The following is a 21109-nucleotide window of genomic DNA, read 5'->3' as shown; positions in this document are numbered from 1 at the left end:
TAGAGTCCGCCTCCTGAAACTCCACCACCTCTTAACATCTGCACACTAAGATCATGTGTAATGGACAAAAACATTTTGGGGGTCAAAGTTCAACCACACTGGGGCTGAGCCAAACCACACCCACCTGAAGAGACCAGTGCAGAGGAGCCTCCAGCACGTGACTCACAGATCATCACATGATTATGGCTCCAGCCTCTGAGTCTCCCTCTGTGAGGTCACACACATTCTGCTGTGTCTATCCAAATGCCAAATCCACAGGAATCTTGGAAAATAAAGAACTGTTTTAAACCACTAAGATTTAAAGTAATTAGTTACATACTCATAGAAGTTGGAACATTGGGTAATCACAAAAATGTCTGTCTTTATGTTCATACTCCAGCACTAGCTAGGCCAGACAGATAGATCTAACACACACATAAATTTTTTTTAACCAAAGACAACACATTTCATTCTGTCTTATGAACCTATGAGACATGCTGCCTTAGTTGACTGCAGAGACCCCACAAAAATTTAAATGAGCCAATTTGAGAATTTCCAAAGCAAAGAGGAGTTAAGTGGCCTTCTAATCACATATCAGCCCTGGGATTTCTTTTAAGGGAATAATCTTTAGCCCTGCCTCTGCTGCAAATGAGAAGACAGATCGCACAGCTTAAAAATGGACAGGCTCCAAAGCTACAGAGAAACCCTGTCTCGGAAAAAAAAAACAAAACCAACCTAACAAACAAATAAAACCATTTTCTCAGTCTAAAACACCGGTTCTCAAATTTTGGATCATGACCTCTTCAATGGTCCAAAGACCCTCTCCCAGGGGTCGCCTAAGACCATTGGAAAACACAGATGTTTACATTACAATTCATAACAGTAGCAAAATTACAGTTATGAAGTAGCAATGAAAATAATATTATGGTTGGGGGTCACCACAACATGAGGAACTGTATTAAGGGTGGCAGCATCGGGAAGGTTGAGAACCAGTGCACTAAAACAATGTAATTGAGAAAACCACCACCACCACCACCACCACCACCACCACCACCACAACAGTACAATGATAGACAGATGTGCAGACAAGTTTCAGTGGTAGCAGTTTTGACTTACAGCCTTTCCTTCTTGCTATCATCCATGTAGAACGGGGAAAAGCCGCAGAGATCAGTTACAAAAATGCACAGAATGCACCAAAGTTATACTTTGTTGTTGTTGTTGTTGTTGTTGTTTTGAACGAGCAGAGATCTGAGCATGCGAAACATCAAATAAACTGGATTTCAAGTAGACCTGGCCCTACTAGGAAATTGGGTTCAAACTGCTTCATCACACCCTTTGGCAGGGCATGGGAGATGCCTATGGCCACCATCAGGTGTGAGAGCATTAGGTAAATTTTAGCAGGAAATCAGCGTCGTCAAGATTAGGCTGGAATGCAAATTTGCAGCAGGGCAGAAGCTGACTGTTCACCCCGGGGTTACTAGTGGAAAATGTCTGCATCTCGGAGAAGACTAAGGAGCTCCCAATCTCACAGGCTCTGAGTGTGCAGGTCTATCAATCCCAGCCCTTCCCAATTCCATGCTGCAAAGGCCCCGCTCTGGTAAAAATTCCTTGCTTCTGAAGAAAACCAGACGCGAACCCATCTGTCTCTGGGAGAGGCAGAAGCAGCCTTGAGCCCCCAAGCACACAGGGAAAGACCCAGTAAGAGGACCAGAGACAAAAGCGACTCATTTCAGAAGAAAGACAGACAGGACACCAATCCCAAGCAGAGGTCTGCTGCCAGCAGGTAGAGGGGAAACACCTGTACAAGAACTGCTGCAGAAACAAGGCAGAAGTTAGCTACCACGGGAGGGAGAGGCAGAAAAACCTCGAAAGCCCCACACTGAGGTTTAGGATCTGAGAACAAGGCTGTAACAGAACAGCAGAGAAAACCACCCTACTCTAAGGCTAGCACTCAGCAACAAGCCGACATTCTGCCCTGAAGAAGAGGTAAGGGTACAAAAACAGCCCTCTGTGACACAGACATGCGGAGCTCAGGGAAAACCATCTCCCTGTCTAGTCCCCATCTAAACACAAAGCAGAACACCCCCGACCCCTGGCAGAGAACTGAGAGGCTGTGGCTGTGCTGAGGGCAGCAGTTAGCAACGACAGAAGCCAAACCCACCTCAGCCCCCAGCTAGGCTGACTCTGCCTTGCACTAAAAGCGTGCTTGAACATCGTGAGCATTTGCCGACCCGTAGTTATCCGAGTTCATACAAATGATGCTTGGGCCTTCATCAAAGAATTCAACTGAAGAAAAAGGATGGAGGGAGCCATCTTGAGATGGGGTAAGTTACAGAAAGAGACGTCATGGCCCAGGGAGTTGGAAGAACCAGATGGGAACTATAAAACAACTCTGATGGCTATGTTAATGCATTGCTGAAAGTGACACAGGAGCGAGTCAACCAGCACGAAGAGATGGGAATTGTGTCTGAGAGATGGGAATTGTATTAGCAAAGCAGAACACTAGGCACACAGGCACACACACACACACACACGTTACCAATGAAAATTAGATACGTAAGTATAATAAATACAGCTTTCGGTAAATTTTAAAAAACAAAACAAAACCCTTGAAATTACAAAAATAGAAATCATTCAAATAGGAGAAAATACAATAAAAACAGCACAGACTATTCAAGAGCTACAGGGCACCAGTAGATAGACCAACATATGTGCAAGTGGAGAGTCACAGAACAGAGCAGAAGCTATACGTGAAGAGATAATAGCTAAGACTGTTTCAAAACTAGCAATAAACTGGAGAGTCAAGGATCTCAGAGAATCCAAAGCCAAGATACCAAAAGGGAATGGAGTAAGATACCACAGTATATTACCACCACACTAGTCCCAAAACATGTCTACTAACTTGAAGTCAAATTGTCTAAAGTTGAAGCCAAAAATTATTAGGTCCCAACTCCCCAAAATGACAGCCTGGGCTCAGCTCAGACTAGATGCTGACAGGGCAAAAAGAAAAACTGCTGGCCAGGTAGATAAAAGCTGGCACCCACCATCCTCAGAGCGAGAGCCACTTCCCTAATCCCATATCCCACCCCCCCCCCCCCCCCCCCCCCCCCCCCCCCCCCCCCCCCCCCCCCCCCCCGCTCAAGAAAATGGGGCATCTAGTTACACATCACAACCCAGCTAACTCAAGGCTCCTTTGAACCTGTACCTGTAATGCATATCAAAGTCCCTGGGCTCTGTAGGCATGAAAGCCAGGTTTTCAGACTCTTCTGGCTTGCAAAACTCCCTCCCTACAGCTACCCTCACCCCTGTTCTTTTCATAACCAGACACTCACCCCACCCCCTTGAGCATGCCTTCACTCCTCTCTGCCTCCCAAGAGGTAGCGACGGCAGCTTTGAAGCCCTCCAAATGTCTCCAGCTGTTCTCTCTCTGCCACCTGCGTGGGGTTCCTTCTGTATGCTGTGGATAAGTTTTATTATCATTGGTTTATGAAGAAGTTGCTTTGGTCCATGGCAGGGCAGAATATAACAATGCAGAAAATCCAAGCAGAGATAGAAGAGGAAAGATCGCAGATTCAGAGAGATGCCACGTAGCTGCCGAAGGAGAAAGACATCAGAACCGTACCGGTAAGCCACAGTCTTGTGGCAATACGCAGATTAATAGAAATTGGTTCATTTAAGATATAAGAGCTAGCTAGGAATACGCTGAAGCCATTGATCAAACATTGTAACTAATATAGTTTTTGTGTGATTATTTGGGTCTGGGTGGCTAGGAAATGGAACCATAGTCTCTGTTTATACACCTGAGTGACATTCACATAGCAATTTCATATTTACAATAAGCTTCCTCCCCCATGGAGCTGTCCGGCCTGATGGTTTCACGGCACCATTGCTTGCAAAGAATAAAACTTGAAGACTGTCAAAGAAAAGGCACACCTCATGCAGAGCCACAAAGGCAAACGCTCAAGCAAAAAAAGCTCATCACCCAGAAAAACGTATTCAATAAAACCATCTTCCAGGAATGAAGGTTAAAATAAGGGTGAAGGAAATTGAAGAAAATGTGTTTTTCTACTCCAAAACAAAACAAAACATGCTCAGATGTTTTTTTTTTTTCAAACAGAAAGGATGCTGACAGCAGAAGGAGCCTCAGAACAATGGGGATGAAAGGATATGTATTAATTAGGGTCCTCTGGAGAATCACTAGGAAAAAGATAGATAAATAGACAGATAGATGGACGATAGATAGGTAGATAGACCGTGATGAGAGATTGGATGCACTGGCTCACAGCATCAGAGGCAGAACACTCCTCCAGTGGTTCTGTGCATGGAGGAAAGCCAGGGAAACCATGCTGTGCTCAGTCCACAGGAATGGAAGCTGCAGGAGAGAGATCAATGATGCCATCCACTCCAAGGCTGAAGGTCAGGAAGCCCTCTAGGGAGGACCTCAGGCAAAGACTCAAGAAGCTGGGGTGGTGGCTTGAATGGGTATGTCCCCCCGTAGATTCGTGTTTGAATGTTTGGCCCATGGGGAATGACACTATTAGGAGAGTGGTCTTGGTGAAGTAGGTGTGGCCTTGTGGGAGAAAGCATGTCACTGTTGGGGCAGGCTTTGAGGTCTCAGGTGCTCAAGGCATGCACAGTGTGGCACACATTCTCCTGCTGCTGCCTTTGGATCAAGTGGTAAACCTCTCAGCTGCTTCTCTAGCTCCATATCTGTCTGCACACCGCCATGTCCTACCGTGATGATAATGGACTAAACCTCTGAAACTGTCAGCCAGGCCCAATTAAAGATCGTCCTTTATAAGAGTTTCCATGGCCATAGTGTCTCTACACAGCAAAAGAAAGCCTAACTCAGACACCTGGAGTCTGATGTCTACAGGTGAGGGTATCAGAAATGCACACACCAGTGAGATACAGCCCTGTATCACCTTCCCAGGGGCTCAAGGCCTTCAGCCTCTTAGACGGTACCTTCTATATCCAGGGCTGGTCTTCCCCCTTAGCTAAGCCACTCCGGGAACATCTTCACAGACACATCCAGGGGTGCATTTAATTAACTTACTGGGGACCTATAAATCTAATCAAGTCAGTAATCGAGACCGATCGTCTCAAAAGTCTAGAACATGGCTGCTCCATAGCATAGCTAAGCTTTTTATTGTAGATATTAGAGAGAACTGTCAGAGCTCTCTGGAAAAGTCTAGAGAACCTGGCCACGAGAGAAGCAGGAACAGAACTGGGAGAATGGGAATGGGGGTGAGACAAGGAGAAAGGGACATAGAGAGGATGAGAGAGCGCATATAGAAACCAGCAGGCTTATACGGAGAATGAGTGGCTGGGGAGGGAAGCCTGTGAGCGGGAGGGAATTTAGGACAGGGCGAGGTGAGAAGGGCTAGGATGCTATAGCATGGACTTTGGAATATGTAACAGGGATTCAGATACTGAAGAAGACTGGAGGTCACCATGAACTCTGATATTCTGATGGTCATCGCAGGTAGCCATTTGTCCTGCCAGAGGTAAGGAAATGACTTCTTTCGGTAGAGGAAGACCCCTTTTGGTAGAAGTTCCTGGGGAATGCTGGCTTTTATTTAACCACTAGAAATCCATTTATGATCCAGGATGAGCCATTTCTGAATATTCAGACTTCCTTTTGGGGTTTGGAGAATTGGGAGTTTCTTTTGGACCTGACAATAAGTAAGTAAAGGGATTTAAAATAACCTTTTATTAATTTAGTAATCTTATTTACTTAATGGATATCAAACTCAAGGCCTTGAGCATGCATGCTAAGAGAAAATACATCTTGAAAAAAATATAATGTGTTAAATATTATCTATAAATTTTTATAATATATATTTATATTATATTTTTTATTTATTTATAATATATTTATAATATAAATATGAGCTCATACTTGGTGCTACAAGGTGTAAAGTGTCAAAAGGTGGGGGCTACATATTCATAACCAGAATGTGTTTATTCCAGTGAGTTCAAATCCATGTCCCCTCCATGTTGGAAGGGCTCCATGAAATCAGTATCTTTATGCCAAATATAGATTTTTGGCACAAGAGTACATGATCCCAAGAAATGGAGATATGGCTCAGTGGTAGAGTGCTCCTATCATAAGCAAGACCCTAAGCATGGTCCCTACGACCACAAAACCTTTCAATTTTTAATTTTCAGGGTTTTTATTGTTTTTCTGTCTTCTCTCATATATTACATCCTGACCACAGCTTCCCCTTCTTCCTCCCCTCTTGGTCTCCCCCATTCCAAAACACTCCTCCTTTCTCTTCAGAAAAGGGAAGGCCTCTCAGGGATATCAACCAAACATGGCATACAAAGTTGCAGTAAAATTAGGCACTTCCCCTCCTATTGAGCCTGGACAAGGCAACCCAGGATGAGGAATAGGGTCCCAAACCAGGCAATGGGTCAGAGACAGCCCTGCTCCCACTGTTAGGAAGCCTGCAAGAAAACCAAACAACCTTATCATATATACAGAGGGCCTAGGTCAGACCCATGCAGACTCCTTGATTGTCAGTTCTCTTTTTTGTTTTGTTTTGTTTTTCAGACAGGGTTTTGGCTGTCCTGGAACTAAGTCTGTAGATTAGGCTGGCTTCGAACTCACAGAGATCTGCCTACCTCTGCCTCCCAAGTGCCGGGATTAAAGGCGTGCGCCACCACTGTCCTACCCCCCAAAAAATGCAAAATTTAAAAAAATATTTTAATTATTCTTCAAAATATCACATAAAAATATCATATATATTTGATATCATGAATATTTTTATCCTATGCATCCCTCCCCCAGCTGCCTCCCTTCCTATCCAGCTTCATATACGTTCTCCTCTCCACCTATCTCTTTCTAAAACACACAAATAAACCGGAGTTCCAGTTTACATTGGCTGACCACATCAAATGCAGCTGGCTCATGATGTTTTCAGATGGAAACAAGGCCTCAAAGGGGAATGTGGTTAGAGGCCAGTTATGCTACATAGTAACAAAAAATACTGCTATAGAAATGTGTGCTGGATGAAGCTGATTTTAAAAATAATGAGCAAACTCACTTGGAAAGGAAAACGGGAAGGTGGCATAGTCTCCAGGCTATGGTTAACGCGGAGTACTTTTTGATGGACCACAGCGCTTTGATCTTGGACAACCTAGGCCTCCAACTTGACACACCATGAGCATATAAAGCGAGTTACACCTTCCATGAGACCAGCCCAGTGAGCACCTTGCTGCCAGCTGGCTCCCATGGCTCTGTGCCGAACGGTGCCGTCTCTGGTAGCCTCTGCAAGTACGGCTCTTCCTGTGGGTTCTCTCAGGGGTCAGGCGTGAGTTTATCACTGTTTCAAGTTCGTTGTGAACTTATTTAAAACAATTTGAAAGACTCTGTCTCGGATCTCACAGAGTAAGCCTTTGAGCACACGACGGGCTAATTCTCTATTGGTGCCAAAAGCTATCCCTTCCGGCAAACTTTGTAGTATTTGGGGAGGAAGTTCACGCGGAACTCCTTTGCTCAATGTTTGCATTTCCCCCTTTTAATACAGCTGCTTTGTTATCCTAGACCCCTGAGGCCATAAGGATGGTCAACCGTCCAGCAAATTATTAATTATTTCTTTCATGATCACATCCCAATGTCGCTTTCCTTACTCCACCTCAGGCGGCTGTTCAAATGAAAACGCTTACAGTCATTTTCAAAGAGCTAAGGGGAGGAAGAGATCGATGGCAAAAGGCTGCTTCTAGGAAAAAGAAAAGTTACTTTCTACATAAATACCTGCTCAACCAAGTATCACAGTGAAGTAGTCACTGATCCTTAGAAAGAAAAGTCCACACAGCTGCAAGCGCTGCTGTGTTCCGCACAAGGCCAGCTCCTGGGTGGAAAAGCAAAACTTAGCTATATCAGTAAACGGCACTGGAGCAAACATAAGGGGGAGGCGCCCTCTAGTGGTCAGAACTGGAACTGCTCCCAGCTACACCCACATGGCTAATCAGAGATCAGAGAAGACTCCCATTCTTTTTATTGTTTGTTTTTTGTTGTTGTTGGTTTGTTTTTGTTTTTGAGACGAGGTTTGTCTGTAGCTCTGGAGCCTGTCCTGGAAGAAGACTCCCATTCTGAAAGGGTCATTGCCACCACAGCGACCTGATGGCACTTTCAGGTAGCCTACAATTAGTAAATCATATGAAGTTTGCCCCCTGGATTATTTTTCCTTTGAGACAGGGGTTGTCTCTGCAGACAGTTTGGCCTGAAATGTACTACATAATCCAGGCTATTCTCAAAGTCGCTGCAAATGCCAGGATGACAGGCACCATGGCTGGCTGCCCCATGAGATCTGTAGCAATATTTCCCGGAGACACTGTAGGGTTTCTAGATCTGGCATGTTGGCGAAAGTCTTGTGCAGATACGAAGGGCAGAACTAATGTTACTGTTTCAAAACTGACATTCAGCAAGGCTCCTTCTGGACTAAAGTGTTATTAATTTCCCTTCCGTGTGTAAACATTCAAAACTCCTTGCCACACAGAAGTCCATTAAAAAAAAAAAACTTCCATTGTGTCAATGATCCAGATAACTATGACCACGTCCTGTTAGAATGGAGCGGTGTGCTGGGGAAAAGAACCAATGTTGTACTTCTGTAAGTAAGCTGTGATAGTTATTCAACGTTTCAGCGCAGGACACGCACAGGAAGCTGTTCTGGATATAAAGCGGTCTGCGTTTTCATTGATTTTCAGGACTTTAGCAACTGTTCACGCCACTGACAGAATCCATCATGACCAACTCAACAGAACTATTTCTCTGCGGACAGGTCACACTACGATGGCGCTCCATTCATGACTTACAGATGATGGGAGTCTAGGGAAGATCTTTAGCTGACAGAATAACCCGCCCATCCCGACAGCCGAAGGGCATGAAGGTGGGAGATAAAGGGACACAGCAGGACTCAGGCAGGACTTTCAACAGAGGATTTTCCCTTTTTGTTTTTCTGGCTTTAAGATTAAGATTTTTTTTTTTAATTCACAGAAACAAAAGAAAACAAAACAAAACAAAAGGATTTCAGGCAAATAAAAAAATAAACTCTAGGTAGTCATGGTTCAGTGTTCCATTTCTTTATTTTACCTTCATCAAGGCAAGCCAAGTACAGATGCTGTACATTAAAAACATAAATATACCTCTCACACACGTCCATTTCCACACAAAGGACTTGTCCTAGCTGCTGCTCTCTGAAGTAGGTAACCACAGTCAAATGTACAAAGAGCCATCCGCCGGTCCCACATAGCCAACTCCAATCAGCAAAACATCGATTAGCGTCCATATTCCCAGGCCCCCGAAGCTGAAGAGCTTGCCAAGGCCTTCGCGCCACTGGCCCAGGTAGAAGCGATCTGCTCCGAATCCCCCAAGGGTGATGCTGCAGAGAAAGACAGAATGGTCCCGACTCCGTGGGTGCAGCAGGTAGTTAGCACCACGGTAGGAAAGGATCCCAGAGGATCTCCTCAGGATTCTACATTTACAACACCAAATAATCACGGACAAGAAGGCAAAAATAAAGAATTCAGCATGTGTGACACCCTGGGGGCTCGGTTCTTGGTAGCAGGGGAACATGAGGAAACACACAATTTTTAGCTCTACTGAAATCCAGCGTTTCCTCACTGCGAGGACCAGCTTGCAGTGCCGGTCTGGAGTGAGAAACTGAGTCTCGGGCTCCTAACACACCTGGCAGACCCGGATCAATCACCTGATCTTAGTTACTTCTCCCTAGAGAGGGATTCTTAAAGTTCCTCTACATTCTAAGATCTAACAAGCTGGAGTACAAGGGAAAGGCTCAAGCACACATAACAGTGCAGAGGATGGGAGCCATGGACCAGCTTCAGCAGGCACCCACCCATGGCCAACTCTGCTGGGGTCCTACACCCTCCCCCAGTGCAGAGCAGCCTGTATCCAGAGGAAGGGTCTGCATCTCAGCCAACTGAATGGAATACTTAAGAGAAAAAGCCTGCACCTGTACTGAGCAAGCACAACCTTTTCCTGCCATTACTCCCTAAACCACAAATGACAGCATTTACACTGGATGGCACGGGCCATCTCAGGATGGGAGGTGAAGGCATGGGATGTGCAGGGGTCTGGACAAGCACTATACCGCTTGATAAAAGGGACCTGGAGCGCCCATGACTTTGGTATCTGAGGGGCTGAGGAACCAAGAGCATTCTGGAGCAAAACTGCAGACATCTTGTCTTCAGGGTGAACATTCTGAATAGCCTAGGCTGAGTTGTGACAAAATGCGTTCACAATTCCAGTCAGCTGTTCAGTGTACCACATGGGGGAAATGCTGACAGCGGAAGGGATCCCAGGTGAGGGTGTCATGGGAATGCTATCATTGCAATCTTCCGTCAGACCACACTCCTTTAAGATGAGATCTGGTTTGTTGTCTCACCGGGCCTGGTGGCTCACACCTGTAACCCCAGTGCTTGGAGGCTGAGATAGGATCATTGTGAGGTTGAGGCCTGTCTGGATGACATTGTAAGTTCCAGGCCAGCCAGAACTACAGGTAAGAACCAATTTCAAAAAGCAAAATGAATGAACAGAACAATTTGAAAGTCAGCCATGCGTTTTAATTTCAGCCACTGCAGACAGAGCTGATGGAGAGACAGTTACTGGGTCGCACTCGTGTTCCTCCATGGAGTCCTCTAGTTTTCAATTATCCCTTTTCCCAGAAAGGGTCCTTCTCTTTCCTCAGCCTAGACCCTAACCTAGGCACTGTTGCCACCAAGGTGGACCTTAGGCAACATCTGCAGAGATTCTGACTACCAAAACTGACAATTAGTAGTAGTAGATCAGGAAGCCAGCAGGCTTCCCAGTAGGCACAGGACAAAGAATTTGGCCCAAAATGTCAACAGCAGATGGAAGGGAACCCTGCCTAGCGCCACACACTACAGGCCTTGGGGTCTCCGGCCTAAGACTTCAGATGTTCAAGGTCTAACTTTCCAGCATCATTCCACTGAAGTCCCTCCTGGTTTCTCCTTCCATGGGAAGAGCTGGTATACTTCTTTTAAACACCGTTTAAAGTTTAATAACACACAAGTGTATTTCCTTTCCTTCTGTGCATGCAGTGTGTAGTATGTGTGTGTGCAGAGCGGGGTCAGAGGCTCACCTGAGCTGCCCTGCTCTCTTATTAATCACCTAATCACCTGACTATAGGCGTGGCGACCAGGCAGGAAGTAGAGGCGGGGCGATGAGAATACTGGGAAGAAGAAAGAGTCAGTCTGCAGTCATCACCCAGACACAGAGCAAGAAAGATGTGTCTGCCTTGCCATAAAAATACCAAGCCACATGGCTAACACAGACAAGAATTAAGGGTTAATGTAAGTTATAAGAGTTAACAAGAAGCCTGAGCTAATAGGTCAACCAGTTTCTAATTAAGGTAGATCTCTATGTATTTCTTTGGAACTGAATGACTACAGGACCGGGTGAGACAGAGACCTCAGTCAACAGAATGGCATGCCAACGTGGGGCTGACCAAATCCACTTAAAAGCCTGAGAGAGCTTAGGAAGTAATTCAAGTAGAAAAGAATAGAGTTAAGCACAGCTTCTTGATAGCAGCACTTTCTCAGGTGGGCTCTGCTTGCTAGAGGGAAGCACTTTCATTTAAGAGAGGCTTCCTGACTCAGCTTTAGCTACCATGAAACACTTAAATGGTGTTGATGAAAAGCTGACCGCATGCTTTTTGGTGTTGGCAGGGACCTTGAAATGCCATAGAGTTGTGGCAATAAACATTGCTTCGGCCAGTACCTCTGCCATGAGGCTAGACTCTCAGAAAGCTATTGAATGGGATGGATCCAGCCATCAAACCCACGGCTTTAATCTTAGCTATATTGTTTAGCAAATTAAAGGCTCATGTGGTCAGAAAAAGAGAGATATACAGTAAAGATAGATTCAGACCAAAAAATAAATAAATAAATAAAAAAAACTCTAAATGGTTTACAGTGTGTTTAAAAATATATATGTGGGCGTGGGAAAGAAAAAGGTTAAAGTCCTTAAAATAAAAAAGAAAGAAAGAAAGAAAGAAAGAAAGAAAGAAAGAAGAGAGTAGTTGGCTGTGGTGGTGCACACCTTTAATCCCAACACTTGGGAGGCAGTAGCAGGCAGATCTCTGTGAGTTCAAGGACAGCTTGGTCTACAGAGTGAGTTCCAGGACAGCCAGAGATACAGAGAAACCCTGTCTCAAAAAGCGAAAAATTATAAAATAAAAGTAAAAGGAATAGAGTTTAAAATAAGACCACGTAAAGATGAAAAATACATAGAGAGTCTGGATGCTGTTGTGTTGTCTTTAAATTGCATGTCTACTGAGGAAGGAGCAACAGCTGCTAAAAGACATTTGATTACAGATGCTGTTGAATTAATCCAACATATATATTTTGAAAATGCCTTGACTATAAAATTGAAGTCAAGATATGTTACTTTGGAGAAGAGGTTTTGTTTTTGTTTTCACAAGAAATGAGGGACTGTGGATTCATTCTGCATTAAGAAAAATCAGGTTTGACCAAGGAAGACCCCCCTGAGAAATCTCCAGTAGGAGGAATGGCCCAGATGTCTGAGTTCTACATCCAGAACAGTTCAAAGACTGCTGCCTGAGATGATCAAACCTCACAGGATACTCCAGTCAGGACTTGATCACAATTCTAAATTTTCTTTAGATCCCAGAAAGATTATCAGTGCCTCCAAGGAGCAGGAAGCATCCTGGAAAACTATGCCCACATCCCCAAAAAGTGGATTATGTATGCTTGCCTTTGTTTAGAATATTGGTTACAAGTTGTTATGGATAATGATCAGTAGAAAAGCTAAACAAAGGAGATCCGATTCAGAGTTCTTGCTTTAACTCTGTGCTGTGGGACAATGGTCTGTACCCTGTCACTTGTATCTTAAATAAATGCTAATTGGCCAGTAGCCAGGCAGGAAGTAGAGGTGGGGCAATGAGAATTCTGGGAAGAGGAAAGAGTCAGTCTACAGATACAGAGCAAGCAAGATGTGACTGCCCTGCCATAAAGGTACAGCCACGTGGCTAACACAGACAAGAATTATGGGTTAATATAAGTAATAAGAGTTAATAAGAAGGCTGAGCTAATAAGTCAACCAGTTTATAATTAATGTAGACCACTGTGTATTTCTTTGGGACTGAATGACTGCAGGACTGGGTGGGACAGAAACCTCGGTCAACACCTGACTGCATCCGAAGCTCACCAGCCCCTGGGAACCACTGGACCCAGCACGCACTGCTGCAATGGCTGCTTGGACCGGAACTTAGGCTCTCGTGCCTGTGCAGCAAGCACTCCACATATTGAATCATCCACCTCTCCCTAATACCCATTAATTTTTTAAAAAATATTTATTTATTTATTTATTTATTTATTATGTATACAATATTCTTTCTGCATTATGCCTGAAGGCCAGAAGAGGGCACCAGACCTCACCATAGATGGCTGTGAGCCACCATGCGGTTGCTGGGAATTGAACTCAGGATCCCCGGAAGAGCAGGCAATGCTCCCAACCTCTGAGCCATCTCTCCAGCCCCATACCCATGCATTTTTATGCAAGAGTTATAGGTATACAATTTCTAGACAGCAAAATTATAGGTAATTTAAAATCTTTTTTGTTTTGGGCCAACTAGATAGCTCGGTAGGTTTAAGTGCTTGCCTCAAAAGTCTGGTCCCAGGTCTCATCCCCAGAACCCAAGCAGAAGGGGAAGGAGAGAATCAACTCCACAGGATTATCTGCTGGCCTCCACATGTATGCTGGGCAACACTCATACACACATATACACTTACTCATGGACACATACACACGCACAGCAAAACAAAATGTTCAAATTAAAACTTCTCCTTTATTTTTCTAGTTTTCAGTTTGGGCACACTTCTTTCTACTGGCTATAGTAAATCACTGACAATACGTATTACAGACCTGTATCAAACAGTCTGCAGCATTTTAGGGACTCAGGTGGCTGCTGGCAATCTCTAAGACCCTGTAACAGTAGTTCCAACAAGTCACATTTGAAGGGGAAAGGGGAGGGCAGGAAGCTAACGCTGCTCAGTTCCACAGAGCTCCATCTACTGTTCCACTCTTGTCTCTTAGCATCTACCTACCGTAAGGGGGAGGCTAAGGTGAAGACCAGACTGGCTGAGTATATTGTTTACAAGATTCCACGAACCCCAAAGACACCCTAGGAGCATTTAAACTCAGCAGACCAAAGCATACCTCAGAGCCAGAGCAGTTGACCACTTATAGCCTCCGGTCCAGTTGCAATACAGCAGTTTGGGGAAAGTCCGGTTACCTTATACAAAAACAAAAACAAAACAAAACTATGGGTACATAAAATACCACTCTCCTAGAGACTTATTTATGAGCATTGGTCTTGTAATTTAGAATATGAAAGAAGTTAAAATCTTTTTACAAAAATATTTTCTATGTCAAACAACATAACGACATAAAACAAAATCCTTGTCATTTAATGAAAAAATGCAGTGCCTACATTAGTTAACTTATGGCTAACCACGTGGAGAGAAATATAAAACTAAATCCACCTTAAATCATCTACCAAATCCAGAAGGATTATAGACCTAAACATGAAAAGCCAAACTTGGTTTTTAGAAGAAAATGCCTTTGTCTTTATGAACCCAGAATAGAAAAACAATAAAAACACAGGCTGAAGGGGCTGGTTCTGAAAGGAACTCCCACTTTGACTCAAGTGCATTTTAGAAGTTCTGTCCGGGAGGGCTGGAGTGCCAGCTCTAGGGATAAAGCACATGCGTGCAAGCATGGGAACCAGGGTTTGCATCTCCAGAGCTCACTGACAAGCTGGGTGGGCACACAATCCTAGCACTGAGGAGTCAGGGACAGGAAAGGCCCGGGTCAGCTGACGAGTGAGAACTGGAATTGGTACACTTTGGACTCAGTGAGCGACCCTCCTCAACAGAGTGGAGAGCAATCAAAGAAGGCACACAATACCAATTCCAGGCCTCTACGTGCCCCCCGCCCCCCAACACACACACACACACGAAGGCAGTCATTCTGGAAGACAAGGTTACGAGGCAGACACTCTCCTGGAAGGAAGCAGGGTATAAGTTCGGAAGATGAGTCATCTCTGCAAAGATGGTGCAAAGGGAAACCTGTTACCTCAGGCAGATAACAGTCCATCTGCACTGACTGGCAGCTAATCCCAGTGAGCTTCACTTTGTCTTAGACCTCAGAAAGTTTGCTTACAGATTCCTCGGACTCTGCTCCTTACCCAAACAATGAATGTGGTCTCGCACCGTGCAGTTGGCCAGATAGCGCTGCCGAGGACAGGCCACTGTCATGCAGCTGGTGGAATTGGTACACTCATAGTCTGTTTCGGGAAGCTGCCAGCAAAACCTGCAAGTCATGTTGATGACGAAGTTCCTCTGGGGTTTGAGGTCTTGATCCTAAGGACCGGAGCACAAAGTTACAATATGGAGCTGTTAGAACATCAACAGACCACAGTCACATGACACCAGATTTCTAAAACATCTCTATTTAGGACTAGCAGTAAGTAAAGGAAGCAGGTTAAGTAGCATCAGGGGTGAAACATCTATATAGGTCACTCAAGGAAAATGGCTACGGACTGGGTGTGCTGGTGCATATTTTTAACCCCACACTTAGGAGGCAGAGGCAGGTGGATCTCTGTGAGTTCAGGACAGCCTGGTCTACATAGTGAATTCCAGGATAGCCAGAGTTATATAGTGAGACCCTCCTTCTTGAAAACAAAACAAAACAAAAATAATAAAAGAAAGAAAAGGGAAAACCCCTTTTAATCCCAATACCTCGGAGGCAGAGGCAGGTAGATCTCTGAGTTTAAGGCCAGCCTGGTCTGTGCAGTGAGTTCTAATACAACTAGGGCTACCCTATCTCAGAAACCAGAAAGCGTTATCTCAGGGTGGTATTTCACTACTCTTGTTAACTTTTAAATAATGTACATTCGTATTTTTATAATATATAAGAGTCTGAAGAAATGGCTCAGTGGTTAAGAATGACTGCAGACAGGGTCCCAGTGCTGAGAGTGGGGAGTGGACAGCTCCCACCCCTAACCAAGAAACTATCTGCAACTGGTACCCATTTTCAAAGGAAAAACTGCTCCTCTCCAACAGCATCTCCTTGGGTACATTAACTACACTACTGGGTAGGTTCCATGCCCAGGAGTAGATGTTGGCCAACACAAAACCACAAAACAGACTCAATGGTATTTTTGCAGACTTTTTGTCTCAGATAGCTTGGTTTGGACATTTTTCATCTTATTGGTCTTTTGTTTGTATATTCTAGTTTCTAATTTTGTATGTGTGCATTGTGTGTGTGTGTGTAAGTTTCTTGAGTTTCTGTTTGCTTGTTTTTATAAGAGAGGAAAAAAAGAGTGTGGAGTTGGGTGGGTACCAAGTTGGGAAGAATCCTGGAGAGAACATGATCAGAATATATTGTAAGAAAAGTGTTTTTCTTTTTCCAATTAAAAAGGACACTCCCCTCCCCAAAAGAACACTGACTGTTCTTCCAGAGAACCCAGGTTTCATTCCCAGAACCCACATGGTGGCTTACAACCATCTCTAACTCCAGTTCTAGAGGATTCCTTGCCCTCTTCTGGCCTCCGAGGGCATCAGAGGCACATGGCTGCACAGATATGCATGCAGACAAAACACCCATACGCTGAAAAAAAGTTGAAGAAAGAAAGAGGAGGAGGAAGAAGCGCAAGAGGAGGAGGAGGAGGTGTGCACTTTCTATAGCACTTCAACACAGGGCTCAGAAGAAACACCACACGGAGAGCTTTGCGTGACTGCCACCATGTGGCTCTCAGGTAGACTGCATTCTGCTGGACGTGTCAAGAGCTCAAGAAAGCCTGAGTCAGGAGAGAGGGAGGATACCTTAGCACTGAGGTGGGGCCATGTGCTTTGCTTACATAAGGACCAGACCGGGACCAGAGCTCGGGTCTCTCAACAAAGACCACACCTGATCCTTCCATCTACCTGGAAGGTTTGCTCCCTTACTTGTCCTGTGAGCTACCAGGTATGCCATGCACCTACTCAACCCATCTCTACACCACCAAGAAAAGAGACCGGATAGAAAGAAGAAAAACGTACGAGAACACGGGAAGGGAACGAAGCCCCATGCTCTGAGATCTAGTTTATGTTTCCTGCAGGCTATAGTTAAAAATGTCAAGTCAACTCATAAAACCAAAACTATCCACAGAGGCAATGCTTCCTTCTCTAAGACAAGGCCAGTACTCACTCCCGGCTAGAATGTCTGGAGCCTCGGCTGTAACCGTATTAGGGCTCCTCTTTCACCTCCAGCCCTAAACAGCGCCTTCCTCGAGACCACTGCAATTTCATTTCTAAGGCTGTGCTTTAGGAAAACTAAGTAAACCAGGTCATACTTTTCATTTAAATTTTAAATAGGAGATCCTTTAAATCTTTTATATGATAGCCTTTAAATAATGTAACTTAGAAAGTTACAGCCACTGTGAAGACACCTAAGCACAACTCTTTCTTAAGAAACCAGGAGTCTGACTTGGAGTACGCAGTGTCCTTTTCTCTTCTCTCCCTCTCTCCTCATTCTTAAGTCTAAAGTAGGCACATCACATATTTCTACTTTAATAAACTTTGCTTCACTCTGACTTGGTCTAGTCATGGAAATGGCTTTATAACTAAGTGGGAAGTCCCTAACAGGGCACTGGTCACAGTACTATGCTGCATCCCCATCCCCACCACTGATGAGAGAAATCCCTTTGCAAGTTCACCTGTAGTAAAAACATTACCATCCCTCTGTACACTAGTTCTCACTACACACTACACATGAAGGACTTAGGCTAGTAAACTAACACTCCCAATCCCACAGAGCAACACTGCCACCCAACAACACCCAGCCCGCCTGTTAACATAACCGAAACAAGAAAACCCGGTATGGAAGGAAGTGGAAGGCTTTATTTATAATCATGTCTATTTCAGTGTGTGTGTACTATGTATGTGTTCTCGTATGTGTGCATATGTGCATCTGCATGTGGAAGACAGACTGACATCCAGTGTCTTCCCTGATAGTTCTCTACTGAACCTAGAGTTCTGTATTCAGGTCCTGAGGTAGGCACAGCAACCACTTTACCAACCAAGCCAACATCCAGTGCTAGTTCAGCTAGAAGGGACAGACAGCCCTCAAGGTCCTGTGTCTGCCTCTCCAGCGCTGGGATTATGGGTGCATGCAGCCATTCCCAGATTTTTACAATGATGTAAGGACCCAAACTCCAGTCTTTGTCCTTGCACAGCAAGTACCGACCAACTGAGCTAGCCTCTCAGCCCAAGAAAAATGGCAGTGGGTCAGGGATTGTTGAGGGCAGGGCCTCATGCATACTAAAGGTATGTCCTACCACTGAGATAAACTCCTAGAACCAAATGCAAGACTTAAAAAATACTCTGCAATGAGTCACAAAAGACCATAATCAATCACTTCTGGATATCCCCGGCCCGCGTCTGACCAGTGTAAGGCACATTTTTAATGCTATACTCCACGCAGTTGGAATAAGGAAACTGCAATACTTACAACGCAGGTAACAGAAGGTTTCACTGTACAGTCAAAAGTGACAGGCTTCCCGTAAGTACAGGAGAAATTGGTCGCACAGTCTATACAGTCTGCAGGAAGGCGGCTACACAAACCATTGCTTGGACACTTCATCATGTAAGGGGGGATCTCGGTACTTTCTGGGAGGTGAGAGGGCATCTTATTCTCTAGGAACAGTGATGAGAAGAACAGGAAAGACAGTGGAGAGACCAATCATTAGCCAGGACACATTACTGGAATTCAGACAGCACAGAGTTCGGGTCTGGGACACCCGCAGTCTAGGAGGGGTTCTGTCACCAGCTAGCGAGGAGCTGGGAACCTGGTTGGTGACATTAGTAAGAAGCACTCCATCCCTGCCTCCCGAGTAGCTATGAAAACCGTAAGTGCTCATTGATATACAATGCCAGCAAAGTGCTGGGTCCAAGTTTGACTCAACAGCTACAGGCACAGGGGAAAAACCAAAGCTTGAACAAGGCAGAGTCTGTGCAAAATCCCAGAGGAAGTATTCGACAGACCCGGAATCAGAACACACATCTCTTCAATGTCCTTTTCATCAGAATTTACTGGTAGAAAAATGAAGCCACTGACACTCAGTTCTAGAAAATACTGTTATTAGTATGTATGCCCAAATAACAATCGCTGAAATACCTCTGCCAGCTTCAAGTCTGAGTCACTGAAATAATGGAACTCCAAAGAGAAGAACCTAGAGAGCCAGCATCCATTTAGCAAAACAGAAGCACTTGAAAGCTGGCCTAAAGTGGCCAATTCTATAAAATTATCATTACCCCTCATGTTCCTACCTCCGTGTGACTGGCTGGTTCAAATCACAAAACTGAAATGGCCATAGGTCCAGCTAGTTACAGTGGCTGCCGGAGAAACTGAGGAAACAAAGACCCTAAAGGGGTAACTTCCTCAAGCTCCCGATAGCACGACCCCACCAAGTTTATAACCACGGATTTATCCAGCCCTTCTAATCGCTGTGTATCGCACAGCATTAAGGAGGCTTTGTAGACTTCTTTTATTCAAGGGAAAACAACGGTGGTAAGGAATTGGGAGATAATAATAGGCAAGAATAAATAAATAATAGGCAACAATAAATAAATGGAAATGAGGAGTGTGGGGCTGGATTAAGAGGTGAGTCAGGCTTCAAAAAGGAATCAAACATCAAACCTGTCTAACTGAAAGCGGCTGTGCCCTTCATTTACATCTCTAAACAACAACACCACAACAAATAGCCAAAACCAAAAGGTGACTTCGTAAAGAAATGCTTATCGGAAACAGAGAAAGTGGGGAAAACCTACTCCAAAGAAATATGCACATTTACTAGAATAGAAAATGTCTAGTACCTGCTGCCCTGGGAACTACTGTGAATATGCCTGTTGGGCCCGGATCCTTTATTGCCTGAGCCAGCGGCTGCGAATGCTCTAAATTTAAGGATCCTACAATTAGAGAAACATGTTATCCTGGGATATGGTACCCTTGGTTTATGTGCTTAACAGGCAGGGGCTGCGCAGGGCACTTAAAGGTTCATGAAACGGGAACGACCGGGACGACTTGGGTTTTGGGTTACCGCGGCCCGGAGGGCTGTGGCGCCCAGTCGTCTGTGGCCGGCCTTCCGCGGCTCCTGGTGCCACCAGCTTGCCCGCTGCGGCCCCCGACCCTGAACTCACCGTCGCCCGACAGAACGTAGCACTGGGACAGGAAGAGCAGCACGCGGGACAAGAGGCGGACAGACCACAGCGGCTCCGCCGCAGCCTCCATCTTGCCGGTGCGCGTGCGCACTTCCGGGCCAGTAGGCGGGGCGCGCCGATGGGGGCGTGACAGGGCGTGGCCCGCAGGCGCATTGCTGCTGGGCTCCGCCTGCGGGCGTTGCTGGGTCCCAATTCGGAAGATGGGTAGCAAGCGACTGGAGGTGGCTAGGAGCTGAGCCGCCCTCACACCTTTTGAGGAGACGTCCCTCTTTCCATTGGGAGTCTGGGAGAGGCCGGTGATGATGTTAACTCATTTTATTTCCGCCGATCCATGCAGCTAGGAAAGTAGCTCCAAGAGAGTCAGGTGGCTGGGGTCCCAGGCTCCAGGACCCAGGACTCCTGCGTTGGGTTTCACCCAGTCTAAATTTGGAGGGAACACGCGGTTCTTACAACAGTTCCTCTGAGACAGGGAAAAGCAGGTCAAGCCTCAGGGGTCTGGGACAAGAGCCAAGTGTGTGGGATTTTCCCAACGCTGCCCGATCAAGAGACCACCAACAGTGAGGAGGGGAGCTGCCCTTGGCGATCTGCACTGTTTCCATCATGCGTATCTCAGAAAACATGCTGTTGTTAGGCCCCCTTTTCCTATGCCTGTATTTTGTTGACATGCACTTTGGGGTCCTCAAACTCCCCATTCTCCCACTTGTACATCTGATAAGTGACAAAGTACATGAAATGGTGTCTGGCATTCGACAAACCCGAAGTTAGCTTTAAAAATTGTCACAGTCTGCACTCTACATTGTCACTCTGGTCTCATCTATGACACTAACTGATGGTTCATTCTTAGTGTTCCCAGGAAGTTCAA

The 21109-nt window shown here is 45.3% G+C and overlaps 1 protein-coding gene across 2 annotated transcripts; it reads right to left on the bottom strand.

Moving 5' to 3' along the window:
• Positions 1–9050: 9050 nt before the first annotated feature.
• On the bottom strand, positions 9051–20351 carry Tm2d3 (TM2 domain containing 3). 2 transcript variants are annotated; one of them, XM_050149194.1, is made up of 6 exons: positions 20227–20343; positions 19903–19995; positions 18539–18723; positions 15234–15408; positions 14204–14279; positions 9051–9365 (listed from the first exon to the last, which is right to left on the bottom strand). In XM_050149194.1, the coding sequence occupies exons 1-6, from the start codon at positions 20315–20317 to the stop codon at positions 9200–9202; spliced, it is 786 nt and encodes a 261-aa protein (XP_050005151.1). In that variant the 5' UTR covers positions 20318–20343; the 3' UTR covers positions 9051–9199. The 2 variants fall into 2 exon arrangements, with proteins under 2 accessions (XP_050005151.1, XP_050005152.1); XM_050149195.1 differs by lacking the exon at positions 19903–19995 and having other exon boundaries at positions 20227–20351.
• Positions 20352–21109: the final 758 nt, after the last annotated feature.

This window comes from Alexandromys fortis, unplaced genomic scaffold (genome assembly GCF_014885135.2).
Source record: "Alexandromys fortis isolate MF-2015 unplaced genomic scaffold, M_Fortis_MF-2015_v1.1 scaffold_67, whole genome shotgun sequence".
In the NCBI taxonomy this organism is placed as follows: domain Eukaryota; kingdom Metazoa; phylum Chordata; class Mammalia; order Rodentia; family Cricetidae; genus Alexandromys; species Alexandromys fortis.
This window is presented reverse-complemented; position numbering and strand designations above follow the sequence as displayed.